The sequence below is a fragment of the Condylura cristata genome, unplaced genomic scaffold (genome assembly GCF_000260355.1).
Source record: "Condylura cristata isolate star-nosed mole 26May11 unplaced genomic scaffold, ConCri1.0 scaffold00006, whole genome shotgun sequence".
Classification (NCBI taxonomy): Eukaryota; Metazoa; Chordata; class Mammalia; order Eulipotyphla; family Talpidae; genus Condylura; species Condylura cristata.
In genome coordinates, this window is record NW_004567107.1 from 43003657 (window position 1) to 43024812 (window position 21156).

The 21156-nt window shown below is 37.0% G+C and overlaps 1 protein-coding gene across 1 annotated transcript; it reads right to left on the minus strand.

The window, feature by feature from the left end:
* Positions 1-17246: 17246 nt before the first annotated feature.
* On the minus strand, positions 17247-17391 carry LOC101619827 (uncharacterized protein C7orf73-like). The gene has a single exon (XM_004677642.2). The coding sequence runs from the start codon at positions 17388-17390 to the stop codon at positions 17247-17249; it is 144 nt and encodes a 47-aa protein (XP_004677699.1). The 5' UTR covers position 17391.
* Positions 17392-21156: the final 3765 nt, after the last annotated feature.

The following is a 21156-nucleotide window of genomic DNA, read 5'->3' on the forward strand; positions in this document are numbered from 1 at the left end:
GGCAGACCTCTCCTGACCCGCCCGCTGCTCCCCTCAGCAGTGTACTTCGGTCGATCTGCCTGTTCTGCTCCCCACTCTGTCTCTGGTGAAGCCTCTCGCCACCCCTGAGCCTCTGGCCTGTACCCCAGTTCTGTATGCACAAATAAATAAATGTTGCACATTCTGTGGATTTGGACAGATGTGTAATGATTTGTATCCACCTTTTTTTCTTTATGTCCACCTTTAAAATGATGATGTGTATCTTTCTTCTTTTTCTTCTTTTTATTAGTAGCCTACGAAGTAGGTTAACTACCCTAAAAGTCTTCTGTTTTAATCCCTTCCTTTCCCTTAACTTTTGGAAACTATTGATCTTTTTACAGCCTCTAGTTTTGTCTTCTCTAGCATGTCATTTAAGTGGAATTACACAGTATGGAGGTTTTTAGACTGGCTTAGTAATATGCTTTTAAATATCTTCCACATATGCATTATTTTAAAATAGGAAAATGTGAATTTTTGGCGGGGGGGTGGAAAGGGGACACCACTTTAGGTCACTGCTCTTCCTGTATGATTTACACTGCTCTGATTTTGCCAAAAAAACAAAAACGAGAACTGTCAGGCTAAAATTGCTTGAAGCATCAGGCCAAGCTCCCTCTAAGAGGAATTTGCAATTATGTTATTGTCAGAAAAAAACAAGCCATAAGGAAAATCAAGACTGCTGGTAAATGAGAAGGGGTGTGTAATCAAAGATGACTTTGGCAGACCTATTTTTAGAAGAGTTTATGGCTCTCAAGAAGATTGAGTGAATGGTGAGATTTTACTGAGAAGAATAACAAAGCCAGCAGGATAGGAACCTTGGTAGAAGACTTATGGAAACTTTGCAAGCCCCAGAAAACCAGTTGGTGGACTCAGAACACATTGCTGCAGTTTTAAATTGTGATACATGTGGCAGTTGTAACATGATATTTTAGGCTTCTTTACAAGAGGTTGTTCATGCCTTTGTCACAGGCTCCTCTTCAGGCAGTCAGTTTAGGTCAGGCCAAGGAGAAAGTCTAGGTGTTCCCCCAAATTCCATCCAGTCCCTTCTAGGGAAACTGGAAGTGACCTTAATTCCCCATGTTTATTATTTCCATTTCAGTGACTCATATCTCTAACCTTCAGTGACCCGTATCTCTAACTTGACCTGTCAACCTTCTGGCTGTCTTGTGTTATCTTTTCTCTCTTTAGACCTTTCTTGAGCCCTCAATGCTGTCTTCTTTCTCTTTTCTTCCCACAAGGCTTGTGGGGGTAAGCTGCAAGCTTGTTACTTTATCTTATCAAAACCCCACAGGAGCTCAGTAAAATTAGAAGTATCAGTCAGTTTTTAGAGGTGCCCTCTGCTGGTTGTCAGAATCTCAATCTCAGAATTTATATCTTAAAAATAAGGTTTCTCAGTACCTTTAATTTAAACAAATGGTGGTGAAGTCATTAGTAGATAGGATAAGACACAATAGAATGCTGCTGTGCATAATAAAAGCTCAAAATTCCCCTGAATTGTATCTGGTTTACTGTGGCTTACACAATAGAAATTCTCTACCAGGAGTGTTTTTGTCAGGAGGTACATTTGGCCTTAACTGGGAATATTTGCGTGATCACAGGTTGGGATAGGGGTGTTCCAATGGCGTAGAGTGAGTAGAGGTAAAGGATGTTGTTTGACACCCTATAATGCACCAGACAGTCCTCACTCCCCACTCCCAACAAAGAATGATCCAGCTCCAGCAGAGAGACCCTAATTTAAATAGGCCCTAGAAAACTGAAATTAGACTAAAAGAATTCTAAGGTTTGAAGCAACTTGGAGATTTGTCAATGTTCCTCAACCTTGACTGCCTAGAGGGAAGCTTTTAAACATGGTCTTGGGTTCCCTCCCTGGAGATTCGGATTCAATTTCTGATTTGGTTTTGGTGTGGCATCAGGAATTTTAAATCTCCACAGGTCATTTTAATGTTCAGCCAAACTTGAGAACCACTGATATTAAAACCCTCATTTTTTTGATTGAATAATCAGATGGTGAGGCCTAGGTCTTCCTACAAAGTGGCAGAGCCAGGACTAATACAATTTCTTGGTTGGGGGGAACAAACAGGGCACTAGCTGACTGCACATTCAAAAGCAAAAAAAAGAAACAATGTCTTATCACTCCTGAAAAACTAAATCCTTTTAATGTTCTATTCTTTAATAGTTTTAACATTTTTTCCTAAAGAAATTATATCTCTTTTTTTAGTTCAAATTTAGGGAAATATAAATTAAAACCAGGAAATACCATTACATTACACATATATTAGTATAATTAAAAATTGAACACACAATAACTAATTATACTGACTAATGATCATTTTTAAAATTTATATATCTATTTACATTATGTTCATTTTACAACAATGTTTACCCCCACCTATTATCATCATAGACCCCACATTCCTGCCTCCTTCTGATCCCTCTCTGTCCCACTCCCCTATAGGATCTCTCTGGTTTATAATTGTCTGCTTGTTTTTGTTGTGTTTTGTATTGTAATAACATATACTCCCCCCTTTTATTTAGTTCTTTTAAATTCCTCCTATAAGTGAAATCATCGATATTTTTCATTTTCTTTCTGACTGTTTCACTGAGCATAATCCCTTTGAGCTCCATCCATGTTGCTGCAAATGGCATGAGTTTATCTTTTTTGATTGCTGAGTGCATATCACTGAGTGGTATACACACACACACACACACACATATATATATACCACATCTTCTTGATCCAGTTGTCTAGTTTTGGGCTTTTGGGTTGCTTCCAGGATTTACCTATTGTAAGTTATACTGTGGTAAACATAGGGGTGCATGTATCTTTTTGAATTAATGTTTTTGTGTCCTTTGGGTGGATTCCTAGGAGTGGAATTACTGGGTCATATGGTAGCTCCATTTTAAGTAGTCTGAGGAATCTTATACAGCTTTGCATAATGGTTGTACCAATTTGTATTCTCACCAGCAATGTAGGAAAGTTCCTTTTTCACCTCATCCTCGCCAACATTTGTTGTTGTTAGTTTTTTTTTTTTTTTAATGTGCCTTTCTCACTGGTGTGAGGTGGGATCACATTGTGGTTTTGATTTGCATTTCCCTGATTATGTTGAACATTTTTTATATGCCTATTGGCCATTTGCTATTCCTCTTTGGTTAAGTGTCTTTTAAGTTCTTCTGCCCATTTCTTGACTGGATTGTTGCTTTGTTTTTGTTGATTCATGTGAGCTCTTGGTATATCTTTGTGATGTGTACCCTTGTTTGTTGTATGGAGTGTAACAATTTTTTTCCCAGTCAGTAGGGTGTCTCTTTGTCTTGGTTATTGTCTCTTTTGCTGTGCAAAAGCTTTTCAGTTTGATGTAGTTTCATGCATTTATCTTTTCCTTCATTTTCTTTGCTGCGACTGAAAAGTATTTATAAAGATGTTGAGATGTATGTCTTGTAGAGCTTTACCTATGTTTTCTTCTATGTATTTTATGGATTCAGGTCTTATGCCCAAATTTTTTAACCATTTTGTATTGATTGTCATGCATGGTGTGAGGTAGTGGTCTAGTTTCATTCTTTTTTTTATGTTAGTCCAATTTTCCCAGCACCACACACAGTTACATTACTTTGAGAAACAGGGATTTTTTATAAATAAACATATAGTTACCAAGTGAAATTTAGTAGTTCACTCTTTGGCATTTATTTAAAAGAAATGAACACTTACAAGCACACAAAAACATACATACAAATGTTTGCAGTGTCTTAATTCATAATCACTAAAAACAGGATTAACCCACATGTCCTTGAACTGGTGAATGGGACATCCATACAATGGAATAATACTGTGCAATGAAAGTGAACACATCACACATATTACATGAACTTCAAATAGATTATGCTAGGTAAAAGAAGCCAGTAACATGAGAGAATTTTGTGTGTGTGTGGGGGGGTTAATACACGTGTAGTTATAGTGGTAGTTGCATGATTATACATTTTTCTAAACTCAAACATTTATATACTAGAAAGATTGAATTTTACAGTATGTGAATTTTTTAAAGTGATTAAAACAGTACATAAAGACTCAATAAATACAGGGAATTACTAAGAAAAAAGCAGCAAATCACCCAGAATTCCAAATCCCCAAATGTATGTTATATCTGGTTGACATATTTCAGGCATCTCTCTCTTTATACAGATGGGAAAAAAATGGATAGGTAGAAATAATATGTTTTGGATGATTGTTGATTTTGGTTTTTGTTGCTCATTTGTTTTAAATCTGTCAAGAATTACCACTCTGGCATTATGGTTTAAAATTATAAATGTCTCAGTTGTTTAGTCTTAATTTAATATTTAAAAGACTTCTGCAATCGCCATTAGATCTTTTGCCATGACATTTCCATTCTGAAGTTCAGTTTTACTCCATATTAGTTGGCCACATTATATAGAAAAGTTTTTTTCCCAGGAATTTTATTGGTTCTGTGTGACTCAAACTCTCTAAAACTTTGAGAAATAATATTTGCCTATTTATTTTAAGCAGTCTGGTATATTTCTGGGTTACCCTTTCCTCAGAACGTTCTAAGCGTTCTCTTATTCACTGGCATTAAATGGTGCTAAAGACTTATTTGCAACTGACTTGATTGCTCATCTTTGTAGGGGTCCTGCTTTTTCTGTGTGCCCGAAAATCTTTATTTATGCTTTCATACTTGAAGCTTCTTCATTTAATTGGAATATGAATCAGATGTTTATGTTTTAATTTTAAATTTTCAGTAAAAAGGTACTGTAGGTATTTTTAATAATTTCTGTAATCATTCCAGTGGTAATCTCTTCAATACTTTTCCTCAAAGTTTATTTCTATTCCATCAGCGTTTGCAAGAGTACCATTGTCCTTAAGTAGGATTGTCTTAATTTTTCTCTTTTATCTGTCATCTTTCTTCTTTATTAATTTCTTAACTTTTCTTCAGCATTAACTGGTTATTTTCTGTATTTTCTTCATGCCCTCAACTCAAGTTGTCATTGTTTCTGCATTCACTGGCAATATATTATCTACCCAGTTCAATTCCTTATGTTGTAGAAGCCCCACATGGATTTCTACCACTTTCTGCAAACTAAGTGTGGGTGTGGTTAAGGGGGGAAAGACCTAGTCAGGGTTAGTCTTTAGCTGGGTTCTTCTAGTTCTGCTATGTCTGGGGAAATTTTGTGGAAACAGAAGAGTGGGATCGAGTTCACTCAGTCAAAGGTATATTCTTGCGCAAGAGTGCTGACTCATTCCTTCATTGTTTGTTAATTGTCTGTTTGATGTATAGTATGAATGGCAGCAGTAGTGAGAAATACAGGTTTAAGGTTTGGGTTAGTTGTTTCCTTGTAGGAAAGCAGATAAAAGACACCTGACTCAGATAAAGGACCGATTGCCTAGTGGGGTGGCAAGGGAAAGATAATAATGAACAACTATAAATGAGAGACATTTTATGGGGGTGAAGTGGGAGTGGGATCAAAAATGGGGGGGTGGAAGTGGAGGAGTATGGACAATGGTGATGACACACGGGTGATTTGGTGATGGGAAACCCTGAGATGGGAAAAGGCACAAAATGTTGTAAAAATAAACTATTATATTATTTAAAAAAAAAAAAAAAGACACCTGACTCAGAATCTATGGTTTCATCTGGTCAAGAGAAGGCTCATCAAGTCAAGGTTTTCAAATATCCCAAAGAGTAATTTTTAAGTAAACACACCAGCAAACTGTACAGGTCCACAACTCCCTTCTGTAATTCGTTTTACTAAAATCTAAGATTTCTATTTCACAGTTGAATTTTGCTGGGGCTTCTTTTGCCCACTGATAATAAGGAAGTAGGATTAGCCACTTTAATCAAGGAGATTAAAATACTTTATTGAAAACTTGTAGTGCTTCTTGAAGAAAGTGCCAAGTTGAAGTACCGTTGAAATCAGTAGGAGTAGAGCCCTCCATGGAGGCGCAGCAGGTTGAAGCCCCGAGCTGCAAGCTGGCCGCCCCTCCCTCAGTCCCAGTTGGATCCCTGTCCAAGGATGGCTCCACGCCGCAGACCTCTTCCTGTCTTTCCTGCTGCTCCCTTCATCAGTGTAGTTCGTCAGTCTGCCTGTTCTTCTCCCCATCTCTCTCTCGGCAAATGTAGATACTGTAAGTTACAGAAATTACTGCTACCAAATTATGGCAAATTCAGGAGAAGAGAAGGTGAACTGAAAGCTTTACTTATGAGACAGAGTAAAAAATATTCTGTGTAATTTGGAAAGTGGAAATAATGGAAAGAGTTATTATATCAAGAAATGAAACAGAAAGAGATGAAAACTAATTAACTTAAAAAATAATCAAGCCTGGCCCTCCCTGGTGGCGCAGCGGGTTAAAGCACTGCACTAAGTAGCTAAAGCCACTTCCGCATGAGTTCGATCCCCGCCTGCCCGGGGGGAGATCCACATGGCGTGGCAGACCTCTCCTGACCCGCCCGCTGCTCCCCTCAGCAGTGTACTTCGTCGATCTGCCTGTTCTGCTCCCCACTCTGTCCCTGGTGAATCCTCTCACCCTCGCATTTCTGGCCTGTACCCCAGTTCTGTATAAATAAATAAAAATCTTTAAAAAAAATAATCAAGCCTATTAGCCACAAAAGTGAAAGTCTTTGCTCTTATTTGGACTTTTGAGTCATTATTACCTCAGAAAAACTGCTTATAATTGAATTTGTAGTTCCTTGAGAATTGCTTAAGTTATCTGTGTTATTAAATTTAATGTGATTATATATTTTGTGTATACATTTTTTTCTGCTGACTTTAAATAGAGAGGCATTTTGAGTTAAAAACTCAGTTTCAGAGGCGGTTAGGTAAAATAGGGAGAACTTTACTTTTTTGGACTTGTTTTTCTTTTGGTGCCTATTTTGGGAGTACAGTTAATGTTGGGTTACCCTTGCAACTCCTAACTTCACTTTAGCTATACCACCCAGGGTTCCTAGTCCCATAATACCATACCCAGGCTTTTATAAAGTGCTTATCTTTATAGGCCTCCATGGTGGCAAAGGGGTTTATTCTTAGGCTATCAAGCTATTGCCAGACACTGTGATGTGAGTTGGATCTCTGGCCAGGGAGCTAAACTGCATGGTACAGCAGAGCTTTCCTGTCTCACCCTCTACACTGTCTCTCTTCCATCTGGACCAGACGGCCCTGTGGATAGAAAGAACAACTCCATTTATCTCAGTTGTCCAATGCACATGGCACATCATAAATGCTCAAAAACTGTTTGTGAAGGAATGAATGGATTGTCTCATCCTCCTGTTGAGGCTTCCTACCCACAGGAGCATCCCGAGAATTGGAGGTGGCTGCCTAAGTGAATTCAGGGTTGTTTAAAACTTCTCACTTTGTGCCTCTTTGACTTAGAAAAAACAAGATCTGTTTTCACTTAAAAATGGGTTGTGGGCCCTTGCTGGTGGCACAGCGGGTTAAATCACAGCATTAAGATGCCAAAGCCACTTCAGCATGAGTTCAATCCCTACTCGCCCAGGAGGTGATCCGCATGGCGTGACAGACCTCTCCTGACCCACCTGCTGCTCCCCTCAGCAGTGTACTTCATCAGTCAGCCTGTTCTGGTCCCCACTCTGCCTCTGGTGATTCTTCTCACTGCCCCTGCACCTATGGCCTGTACCCCTGTTCTCTATGCATAAATAAATCTTTTTTAAAAAGATGTTTGCCTTTTACTGGGGTGGGAAGAGTACACTGAACTGTGGTGATGACACACGTGTGAATTGGTGGTAGGAAGCCCATGGGGCTTAAAACTGAGATGGAAAAATGCACAAAATGAAGAATGCTGTTTAAAAAAAAATATATATATATATTATATATATATAAAATGCAGAAAGTATATATAAATATATATACATTTATATATATATAAATGCAGAAAGTAAAACAGAATGTGTTGCCTTTTGAAGAGGTTATGAAGTATAAACCTTATTATAATCTTATACTGTAATATAAATGTACTTAGGACTTCCAGTTCTGGGAAAAGATTTGTTCTAAGAGAGTAGAATTAGAATTAAGATGCCAATTTTTTGAAGGAGAGTGCAGAAAAGAAGCAAGTTGGACATAGAACGAGAAAACCTTTGTAATTTCTTGTCACTAGACTGGTTTTACTGATTTTTCAAAGGGTTCTTAGACTATGAGATGAGAGTCCTAAAAGCCGCTTTTCGGAGGCTTTTGGCTTTGCAACAAAGGCCTTCTGAAAATAGTGCCTAGGTATTTGCTGTCTAATTCTAGCTGAAAAGTAAATGAATTTAAGGTATGACTCTAATACTGGAACTTGTAGGTCAAGAAAAGGGTTAGCACTAGTAGAGGATGTGAATAATTTGGGGGGATATTATGCTCCTTTTAGTAGCCTTTGAATCATACAAAGTCAATGGTATTATGAGATTGATTCTGGGTAATGCTGTGACTTATTTAGGGAAAAAAGGCAACCAATAGTATTGGATTGTCTGGCACTGTCCCCATTTTGCCAATGAAATTTTTATATCTTAGGGCATCCCCAGTCCTAGGCAAACCAGAGCACTTGGTCACCTTATAAAATGCAAATGTAAGTGTGGATTTTTGCTTTCTTAATTTTAACATTAGTAACAGCTGCTAATATGGTCTCCAGTAGCTATGGGGAAAGATAAATGTTTAAATAAGCAAACAACTAACCCAGTTTGGGAGATTGGTAAGGCAATCTTATATTCATTAGAGAACTCCCAAATGTGACTGTAAGAGTAACATCAGTTACATAATTAAATTTCCCTGGCTTAACCACTAGTAAAACATTGCCAAATTTTAGCTTAATATGTGAAGATAAATGCCTTTATCTGAAAGATTTTTGCATTTCACAAACAAAAGGTAATTTTTTTTTCTGGTTAGCATACTTTTGTTTTAATTGCAGTTTTCAACATATTAAACATGGTTGGTTTGTTACTGAGAAATATCTTTTATGGATACCTGTGCTATCTTTTACTAAAACCACCACACTTTGCTATTTTTCACGTTTAATAATTTAACATTTAAGCATCCTTTCATCTTAGCTTACTTAATAGAAACTTCGGAGAGTTAGCATCTTATAGAGATACAGTTATATAGAAAAAAAGACATAAGAAAATAAAATTAAAAGAACATAAGAGGAGAGAACCTTGGGGAAACTGTTGACTTTCTAGTACATTAAATACTACATGTATTTATAGTAAGAACATAATATAGTAAGGCTGATCAGAAATCAGTAATACCCACCAAAGTCCTACATTTAAAACAATTAAAAGCATATTATTAGGTAATTCCTTTTTTTTTTTTTAAAGATTCATTTATTTATTCATATAGAACTGGGGTACAGGCCAGAGATGTGAAGGGTGAGAGGATTCACCAGAGACAGTGGGGAGCAGAACAGGCAGCTCTACGAAGTACACTGCTGAGGGGAGCAGCGGGCGGGTCAGGAGAGGTCTGCCTCGCCCTGTGGATCTCCTCTGGGCAGGTGGGAATCGAACTCATGCAAAAGTGGCTTAATCTTCTTAGTGCTGTGCTTTAATCCGCTGTGCCACAAGGGAGGGCCAGGTAATTCCTTTTAAGGAGAAAAATCAAATGAAAATTAATAGGTCATGTAAAGTTGACTAGACATACAGGTGTTACTTTTCAAAATCTGTGGGCTATAGTCAACATGCTAGTCAGAAGGAAACCGAATAGGGCCCTCTCTGGTAGCACAACTGGTTAAAGCTCAGCACTGGGAAGCTAGCTGCAGCCACGTCAGCATGAGTTCGATCCCCAGCTAGACAGGTGAACCAGTTGGCCCCACAGACCTCTTCTATCCTGCCTACTGTTCCCCTCAGCAGTGTACTTTGTCCATCTGCCTGTTCTGCTCCCCACTCTGTTTCTAGTGAGTCCTCGCACTGTCCTTGCATCTCTAGCCTGTACCCCCAGCTCTTTATTAATAAATAAATCTTTTTTTTTTTTTAGAAAAGGAAACCTAATAAATTGAGCAAGCTTTTAACTGAAAATTTAACCTCACAACTGCAACATTCAATCAAACAAAAATAGTAAAATGAACATAAAGAAAAAGGATGGGGAAAATGTAAACTAAAGAAAAGAAGTAGCAGAAAATAATGCAATAGGTGATTTCTCTGATGGCACAAGGGGTTAAATCTCAGCACTATGAAGCTACTGGCAGCCACTGCAGCACAAGTTCTACCCCAACTAGGGGGCTGACCCACAGGGTGCAGCAGACCTCTCCTGACTCACCCATTGCTCCTGTGGCAGTGTAGTTCAGTAGATTCACCTGTTCTGCTTCACACTCTCTCTGATGAATCCTCTCACACATCTATCCCTGATCCCTGTACTTCTGTCCTGTATCTCAGCTCTTGCATGCATAAATGAATAAATATTAAAAAAAATGCAATAGAAAAGGGTAACAGAGGCAACTAATGTTGAAGAAGTCCTCTTTTTACACAGGGTCTCCAGTGTCCAGCCTCAGCCCTGGATACTCACCTCCAAGCCCAAGGTTTATAGGTGATGGATACTGAAATGGGGACAGAAGGAAGAGAGTAGGAAATCCATGATTGTACTCTGCATGGAGCACTGCAAGGGGAAAGTAATAAGTAATATTTATTAAGGTTGTATGTCAAGCATTATCCTAGGCAGGTTATGTGCACTTTTTGTTTGTTTGTTGAATATATCGTTCTCATTATGAGAGTATCAAATCCTCAATATCTATCTTATTTGTGGATGAGAATATGAAAGCACAGTGTGGCTTTGTAACTTTCTTAAGTTCTCCAGATAGTAAGTAATGGAATCTGGGCTTGATTTTAGAACATCTATTTGTTTGAGTATAATTTACCTTGGTAGTTTTTAGAAATATCTTGTTTTGAGAACTTGTACTTATCTGGGAAGGTCATGAGGCTATCGGTTAATTCACATTTCAGAGTGAAATGGTTCAAACAGATTGCTTTTCTCTCAACACCTAGTGGAGATTATTTACATTAAAAGAATGGGCCATCTAAAATGTTTGGTGGTGGTGGTGGGGGGTTGTGATACATTAGAGGTGCTTCCATTTTGAGGCTAGGGCCTCAGTGTAGTGTGGGGTAACTGGGGCCTGAATCAGATGGTAACAACAAATACAGAAAGGGAAATGAAGATGAGCTTTGGAAAGAAAGAGTACTAATGTGAATAGCTACACATGAAAAGAAGGATAAGGGAGGAGATGCTGACAGAGTGAAATACCCTAAGCCTGTTGACACCCTGAGGAAAATTCATAGCCGGATTATGTATCACTGACTCTTTAGACAGTGGAGTGAAAGGCAGATTTATTAAATACAAAACCTTTCCTCAGTCTAGCTATTCCTATTGCATTCCTACAGAAGCTTTCGTTAGGATTTTTCTACATTTTGGTTAATTCTTTCACTCTGTTTTTCTTCTAAAACCTCATTAATAAAGATTATCTATTGTTTCCAGTTTGTCTAGAGCACTCCTTGATAGTCAAAAGAAACGCTGGTTGTTGTGATGTGCTTGATTATTTGTGTCCCTCAATTCCTGGGCATTGCAGATTCAATTATCAAGCACATGTCAGTTACCACAGATTTTTCAACTGTCAATGGAGACTCACATAAATAACAGCTACACTCAAGGCAAGGATTTTTCATGTTTGTGGGTCTGTAGATGCACTAGGACTTCTCTGCTTAGGTTATAGGTCAGCTAGGTTTGTGTCAAGTCTTTGACTGTGAACAGGTCTTTTCCTGTGTCCTCGCAGTTTCATAGTTCTTCCAGGTACATTCTTTTTGTGGTAAATTGCCATGTAAGAGACCACATCAAAAGACATGTTTAAGGCCTGTCTTCATAACTACTATTATTTAATTGGCCAAAGCAAGTCATTTACTTGACTATACCCAGTATCAATGGGCTAGAAAAGTAATTTTCATTAGAAATTCACCAGGTTCATGAGGAAGGGGTAAAGAATTGAAAACAATTATTTAACCTACTACAGGGGACAATTTGTGAACAGATTTATTTGAATACTTCAAAGGGAGTACCTACTGACTGTGACAGAGCAACATTATTTCTATGGGTGAAAAAAAAAGTAATTTCTCCAATTAGACAAGTAAAATGTAATGAAATAGTTCAGTTGCTATACATTTCTTTTAAATGACATAAACTATCACTATATTTTAATGACAGTTATGATTATGTTGGGTGTTTAGCCAAGAAGGAAGTGACTCAATTATAGTTGAATTTCTAATTTTTGTTCACACACACACACACACACACACACACACACACACACGGAGCTTGGTTTTTTAAAACAAGTTAGTAATTGGTGAGTGTAATGTACCCTGATAGGAAGTCAACAAAGAACCTCTATTTGGTAAGAAAAGGTGACTCAAGAAGTTTCTTGTGGTTTTAAACTTCAATATGTTACAGATCTACCAATCAAGCCTCTTTTAAAAAGTCAATATAATACAAGCACTTTTAACTAAAGCTTTCCATTTTAATTTTTCAAAATTAGACATTTCCTGGAATTTTTTTTTTGTATTTGTTTTCATGCATAAAGCAAAAGCAAGGGATAAATAAAGTCTAAGTTCAGGCTTGGTAGATTTGTTTACATTGGAACAACAACTTTAAACTCTAGGAAAGAGCTGATAACTCAGAAAAAAAAAGTAAAAGGCAAGTAATGAATTAAAGGAAAGCTTGTTAGGGAATTATCTTTGTTTGATTTTTCAAGTTATAGAGGCTTTTCTCCAAACTTCTCTGCTTTTTAGGTTCTGGTTGAAAGTTCGATAGATAAATCAGGGATGTTCAGTAAGTAAGAGAGACATAGGGTACTTTGAACTTCCAAAAATGTGTCTAACTTTGTATACATGGATTAATAGAGACATTGAAGTATCAGAGTTTGATATTTTGTGTTCCACTTTAAAGGACTTCATTGTGAAATCGAACTCTCATTTTTAAAAAATTATTTATTTTTTATATATCACTTTGAAGCGTTTTTCTCGCTCTCTCTGTGTGTGTGAGCCAAAATCAGAAATTCAGCTATAATTGAGTCACTTCCTTCTTGGCTAACACCCAACATAATCATAACTGTCATTAATATCTGGTTGCCTTTTTTCTAAAGAAAAAGGAAATTGCACATTCTGATTAACCAGAAGTTATCTGAAATTAATGAGGAAAGTACCGATTTTCAGCGACCTCTCTTGTAGCTTTCTGGAAGTAATCAGGTGAGGCAAAATTCCCATAAAAGCTTTATTTTCTAGAACAGACAAAAGTAGGGCAATTAAATAAAAGCAATTATTTTTACAATAAAATTCCTTCAGTAGATTTAATTCCTTGACAAATGCATAAAAGTAATGTCTACATTTCTCAAGACCAACATTAACATGGACTAAGAGAGCAGAATATTTTAGTGACATCTCAGCCGAGTTTGTATTGTAACTTTTATTTTTAGAATGTTTTCATTTGAATCGTATTATTTCACAATATTTTGTAAATTACGTCAATCATTTTAGTGTTTGTTTTAAAGATGCTGCTAGTATAGGCCCTTCTTGATTGCACAGTTGTTTACAGTGCCGCACTATGAAGATATTTGCAGCAGGAGTTCAAGGCACGGCAGACCTCTCCTGTCTCTTTTGTTGCTCCCCTCAGCAATGTTTTCAGTCAGTCAGTCTGTTCTACTCCCCATTCTGTCTCTGGTGAATCTTCTGACACCGCCCCCAATCTCTGATCTGTACCCCAGTTCTTGTATGCATAAATAAATAAATATTAAAAAAAAGAAGATGCAACTAGTAGAGAGGTTTGATGTTCTAAATAAAGTGATGTATCTACTTAGTACCTGTGCTATAGACAGAAGCTCTTGAGAACACTGGTGAATCCAGTGTTTTATGAGCGCTCTATGAAAATTGCTTCAAGTAATTTATCCACATTTAACAATGGGACAATTAAGTTTATTATTGTCTTTAAAATTCACATTTTAAATGGATCAGTTGTTTCTCTAGAAAGCTATTATTCTGATTAGGATAGGCTAAAAAAAAAAAAGCTTTGTTTTTGCCTTCAGGGGATAGTAGGAAATTTTATATTTTAAAATGCATTTTATATAACTTAAAACATCTTCCAAAGTTTAAAATCTGAAGTCAATTCTGTTTCCTTAAATGTATACTCTGTCCAACATCATATTATAAAAACTCTCAAATACAATGAAAAATTGAAATATCTGTATACTAACTTAATACATACCATTTAGATTGTACATATAGCAAGTAATTTCCTTTATCATGTATTTACCCAACTAACCCTCTATTGATCCCTCTATTCATCCATCACTCCATGTTATTCTTTGAATCATTTAAAAATAACTTGTAGGGCCCTCCCTGGTGGCGCAGCGGGTTAAAGCACAGCACTGAGAAGCTAAAGCCACTTCCGCATGAGTTCGATTCCCGCCTGCCCCGGAGGTGACCACATGGCGTGGCAGACCTCTCCTGACCCGCCCGCTGCTCCCCTCAGCAGTGTACTTCGTCGATCTGCCTGTTCTGCTCCCCACTCTGTCTCTGGTGAAGCCTCTCGCCGCCCCTGAGCCTCTGGCCTGTACCCCAGTTCTGTATGTACAAATAAATAAATCTTTAAAAAAAAAAAAACAAACAAACTTGTAGACATCAGTATACTTTATCCAATTCGTCAACATAGAGGTAAAGGGCTTATTGAATATACAACCTAATTATTTTTAAACAACCTTGTTATTTTTTTACATTATAGAAATTCTTCCCTCAGGTGTAGTCACTATAGTTTTCCCACCATCAAAGTGCCCACAGTCATCTACAACCTTCTGTAACAGGGTGGTCCCCAGGAAAAGGGGAGGTTCCAGGTTCCCTGCCCCAACCAAAGAAGGGCAGAGCAGAGCAGGGAGAAGAAGAATCTGTAGAGGAATCTAAGGAGGAAGGAAGAAGGATGGAGAGTCAGAAGGAGACCTGAAGAAGGCACATGGAGCAGAGAAACATGTGAAGAATCTTTCTTTTGTTTCTTGGTTCAGGACTGGTTGGAACAGATGTGGGTGAGAGACCCATGGGGAGGTTGACTATGGCAGTGTTTATCTTGATTTTGATTTTGCTCTTTTCCTCCCAGATTTGTCTGGCCATTTCTGACCCTTTTTTATGGGTCCCACCAAAATGTGCTTTGGGCTTGTGGTGGGCTTTCAGGCCTTGCTTTGGGTCAGTCCCTTTTGGGTTGACTTTTACCCACGAGGGGATAAGTAACTTTGGGTGTTTGATTTACAAACTATATTCTTTGTCTTTTCCGTATTGCACACTGATTGTATTAAAGTTCCTTTCCATTAAAGGTCTTACATGTTTTGTCTTGATGTGGCGGATGGTAGAACTTATTTAGAATGGGCAGGTTTGGGGGCTCAGAAGTGCCCCCTCACTGCCCTGTAACAATAACACTCTTTGATGTTTATGCACATAAGTTGAAAACTTGCACATAGATATTTATAGCAGCTTGATTCATAAGACCCAATATCCCCGTGCAAGTTTTTGTGTGGACATAAGTTTTCACTTATGTGCATAAATATCAAAGAGTATTATTGCTGGTATAGTAAATATAGTAAGGCAATGTTCAGATTTCTAAGAAAATGCCAAACTATTTTCCATTGTGCTACAACATTTTGTATTACTACCAGCAATGAATTAGAGTTTCTGTTGTTTCATACCCTTGCCAACATTTGGTGTTAGCATTTTGGATTATAGCCATTCTGATAGGTGTGTATTAACATTTTATTGTTTTAATTTGCTTTTCCTAGTAATATATGATCAACACCTTTTCATATACTTATTTGCTGTCTGTACATATTCTTTGGTGAGGTGTCTGTTCAGGTCTTTTACTTAGTTTTTAAGTGGACTGTTCAGTATACATCTTTTTAAAATTTTGTATGATTAAATCAGAAGTACACATAAGGTGCTTCTGCTGCAAGCTAAGGTGTGATGGTTTTCTCAAGGAAAAAATTTGATTGTTGGAATTGAAAACCAAATTGGCCACTTTTTTTTTCCCCACATAGCACCATTTTTACTTGAAAGAATGACTGATAAGCTACAATTATTCAAAATTGGGTAATGGCAGACATTTTCTTGAAAGAAACTAAATGAGCCTATCATTTCAAGAGGAAAAACTGACAGTATAAATATAAAATTCAAGTTTTCAAGCAAAAAATTAGACTTTTGGAACCCTTTCATCTGCCAGCGTTAGCTCGACATCTTTTCAAAAGACTTTTCTGATAAGATTGGTGGTGAGATTAATAAATGATATTTAAATGGTGTATAGAGAAATGAGTCAATATTTGAAATGAGTCAATATGGAACTCAGTAAGCCAATACTCTGTCTTCAAAAGCCCCTTCTAATAATATGAGTAGGCAAAACATACACATAGAAGATTTGCAAATCTTATTTACAACTTGATATTATTAAAAGGAAAAGCAGCCCAATTAAAAAATAAGCAAAATATGTAAACTGATATTTCAAAATGGAAGATGCAGAAATCCTTTAAACACATGAATAGGTGCTCAAAATCATTAGTCAGTGAAAGACTGCTGTAAATGCATCAGAGTGGCCAAACTGAAGTGACTGACAATGCTAAATGTTGTGAGGATATGCAATAATCAAAACTCATAAGCTGGTACTAAGTTAAGCCGTGAAGGATGAAAATGTGGGGAATGTCTGGAAAAGAATATGAGTGAATTTTCTGGGAAGATGGAATATTCTATATTTTGATAGGGATTTGGGCTATCCAAGTGTATGCATTTGACAAAAACTACTATATTACAAATTTAAAATTTTCCCAGTTTGTGACAGAGTTCTTGGAAAGAGCTTCAAGTTGGCAAAAAGCAAATTGAATACTGGTTAACATAATTTAGTACCAGAAATTTAGATACTATTTTAATTTCTAATTTGTGAAATCAGTATTTATATCTGATCAGCTATACAAAAATTCCATAATTTTTCTTTTGAAAAGAAGGTAATAGAAATTCCAAATAATAAGGGAGCGACAACTACTTAGAGGTCAAGTTTACTAATCTAGCACCAGAGCTCCAGTCTGAGAATCTCACATGTGGCCAGGATGATGGAAGAGTGAGGATGCTGCAATAGTCAGAATCATCTGAACTTGTGGTCTCTTCTGTGTATTAAGCAAAAACAAAAGCTTTGGTACAGAGTTAAAGGGGGCCCCCAAGTGCAGTAGAATTCAGAAGACAGGGCTGGAGTCAGCCTCATGAACTAGGGGATTTCTTCTTGGCATCCAGGTCCTTTACATTATCTTCAAGTTTTCTGGCCTGGTTTGGTATGTCATAGTTCTGCATCAGATGCATCGCAACCACATTGCCCAAAATAAATCCAAGCAGGAACTGGAGCATGGTGTCGCTGAGGAGGAAGTAGAGAGATGCTGTGGTCCTTTTCCCTGTCTTATCTAAAGTGAGATTCTGTCATATATGCTGCTCTGTAGTCTGTAGTTTTTATTCAATCTGGGGTCAGATTTGCCTCATGATAGCTTGGCAGATGATAGCTTCATGTAGGGTTAGGGTGTGTGCAGAGGATATGTTTAGGCTTTCAATAATTTCCTCTAGGCCTCCCAGAACCACCTCAGTAAAAATTCAGTTTCAGGTAAAAAAGCGAGTGCTTGCTAGACCTGTTCCTTCAATCTACGTTCCCTGGTGGAACCTGGAACCAGCCTTCTTAGAACATTGCCCCTCTTAAAACTCTTTCATAGAGCCATCACTGACAACTCCAGAGGATAAACTTGATTAAACTGTGTGAGATTGGGTAAAAATTAAAAACTTTGTTTTACTGTTAACCACACATCAATGATTCTCTAGGGGTTTCTTTGTTGTTCTTTCAACTGAAAGTTTGTTTTTCTCAACTCACTTAAATGAGTGAACCCTCCTTTTTCTAGTCCATTTGTTGGCAAAACTCATAAAATGGGTTGAATGCTGCTTGTTGTTCTCTGACTTCCTTTCCCAATCAGCATCCTCCAAACCTAACTAGACACCCCCCAGACAATGATGTGGATATAAGAAGTTGCTTTCTTAAATTTTAAAGGAATGTTATAGGGTAAAGAGCATACATACTGACATCAGTGGTGGAAGGAAAACAGCAGTTTCTTCTTTGCCTTGGTAATTGCTTCAATGCAGCAAAGAAAGTGAGAAACAAATATAGATGCTATTTCTTATAAATCTAGTTTTGTAATAATAATTATAAGTATCTATAATTGTCAGCCACAAAATATAAGGAAGGACTGTGTGAGAGAAGAATCCTCATGGATGCACAACTAAGACTAAGTCTTCAGTTCTCCAAAGCATTAGGTATTTTGATCTGAAAAGCAAAAGTCAATTAGATATAATAGGAGCAAAATGGGCGAGCTGGAAGCAGAAAATTCCTGGCAACTCTCCTACCTTCTGTAGTTCCACTTCCTTGATATCTGTGTCACTGCCTCTACTCCCTAAGTCTAAAAATCCCTCAAACAAGTCCCTCTGTGTAACCATTAACCCCTCTTTTTTGATATTACCACCTCATATGGTCACCTCCTTGCTTATTCAGTTAAAATTCCAAGATTTATTATAGTAATCATGTATTGGCATGCATTTTCAACACTTGTGTCCTTTTTTTCCACTTCCTCTTACTCACCTGGGAAATCTCCAAACTTATTTTAATTGAACATTATTCATTCTAAGCTGAATGTGGGCAGAGTAAAATCCACCTCCATGCTGCAGAGTCTCACTCCAAATTCTTGCATTTACTAGGTTCTCAAGGTTTCCCAGTAATCAAACTACATTTTTTTGGTCCTTTCATCCTCCTACTCTTCTTGACGAAATTTCTAGGTGATACCTTCATTTTTATCTGCAGGCCCCCCATAACACATCCAAATTTACTCTCAGTTGATGACTTTTCATGTATAGGGAAAAAAAGAGAGTTAAATAGTAAATCGAAGACTAAACCACCAATGTTACACCTACATAACCTCCTTTACTTGCTCTTTGCCAGCTTTGGAAGCCCTCTGTTCAAGGGAAGCTGTTTTGCTTGGTTGTCTGATGGCCTCCAGCTGACACATTTTTGCTTTATGGCAGAATTTATACTGAGAATCCTCATTTACCTTTCCCTTCTTCCCCTTTCCTTGTGCTTCTCCCAGCCAATGACTGAGAATCATGAGAACACTAGAGATAAGTCTTTATTGTCCTACTTGAGATTTCTCTAACAGGGAATATCTGCTCCAAAACTTCCTATTGACCCAATCAAAGCTTTCTGAGTGGCACTGCAGTTTGAGTGTCTTTCTGCCCAATTCTCCTCTTTCCCCCTTTTAAAAAAGGCTTTATATACTTAGATATATATTCATATTACATATAATTCATCTATTCACAATGTACAATTCAATACTTTTTTTTATTATGCTCACAGTTGTGCAGCTATCACTACAATTTTATATCCTTCCCACCTTTTAAAAATACATTATTTTCTTTATCCCAGAAAGAAACTCATACATATCCTTTAATTCTTACTTCTCAACCCCCCATCCTTTACAGGATTAGACAGCCACTAATTTGCTTGTCTCTATATTTTGCCCCTTGTGGATAATTCATATAAATTTAATGATACAATATGTGACCTTTTGTAACTGTCTTTACCTTAGCTTGTTTTCAAGATTAGATTGTTTAGATTATTTTCAAAAGTATCAGTACTTGTTCATTTTTTATTGCTGAATAATATTCCATATATAATTATACCACTTTTTATTTGCCCACCTGATGTCTAAAATAAATTCAGGTAAGCAAAATGAAGTGAGTTTATTAGAGAAACAAGAGTGAGGAATTGAACCCAAAACCAGCCTCTCGGTAACTTTGGGAAAACTGCATGAATTCTGAGCTTCTCATTAGAGATTATATATAGTTGGTGTTTTGACATGGAGGCTACATAAAATATACATGAACATATGCAAGGATTTCTACAGAGACAAAGAAAATCCAGGTAGGGGTTTATTATTGTACATCTCTCATATTATCAATGCATTGAGAAAACAAAGAGGGTTGAATTTTATCTATTAGAGACTTGCCTTCTGGGAACTGGGAGTTTTAGCAATGTCATAAATTTTAGATTTGACACTCTTTGAAGTTATTGATTTCTTTGGAGGTAAAAGTTTCCAAAAGCAGCACTTCAGACAACATTTTTCCTGGATATAGCCTCTTCATAGGACTAGATCAGCTGTATTCTGGCTTTAGATTTGTGTCCCTTAATTGGGACCAGGGAGAGGGGTATGTACTTAATTGTTAGTTTTAATTAACATATCTATCAGCAGATGGACATTTGGGCTATTTTTACTTTTTGCCTTTTATGAGTAATATTGCTGTGAACATTTGTATGCAAGTATTTATGAGAATCTTTGTTTTTACTTCTCTTGGGACTATACCTAGGAGTAGAGTTATTGGTTGAGATAACTCTGTGCTTAACCTTTGAAGGAACTACCCAGTCTTTCATTACCTTTTTTCTTTCATAGCTCTCAGATATGCATTATGGTCTGACTAGTATGTCTGGTCTTTATCCTTCACAAGTGTTTCTCCTAATAAATCTTTTGTACACATAATTTTATCCTGGTATCCACTTCCTATCCGCCTTAAACTTATACATTCTACATGAATGCCCTGTGCTTTAAGGCCAAACTTTTCATTTATGATCTAGATTCTTTCTCCTCTTCATATTCAAGTATATTGCTCTAGCAATTCCCCTTCTTCCTTTTTCATAAATTGTTAGTAATTCATTGAGTAGAATACATGTTATTTCTCCCAAAATTAATTGTTTAATTGATTACAGTTCTTCCTTGTCCCTCCTTCCCCTTCCAGCACTTTACCCATTTTTCTTTTCTCCTTTCACACCACCTGCATTTGTCTACTTTATCCTCCTCAATCTGTGTGCTGATTTTCTCTTGAATCTTTACTATCAAGATTTTGTTCCAATAGTTTATGTATTAATTACCATTGATGACTTCTAGAATGTTAACTATAATACATAGTTCTTAGTCCTTACCTGGTACTGTGATATTTCACACAGTTGCTTCTATTTTCTCTTTAAAATACTTTGACTTTCAGATCACCACACAGTTGATTTTTGTCCAGTCTTACATTGATCACCTATCTT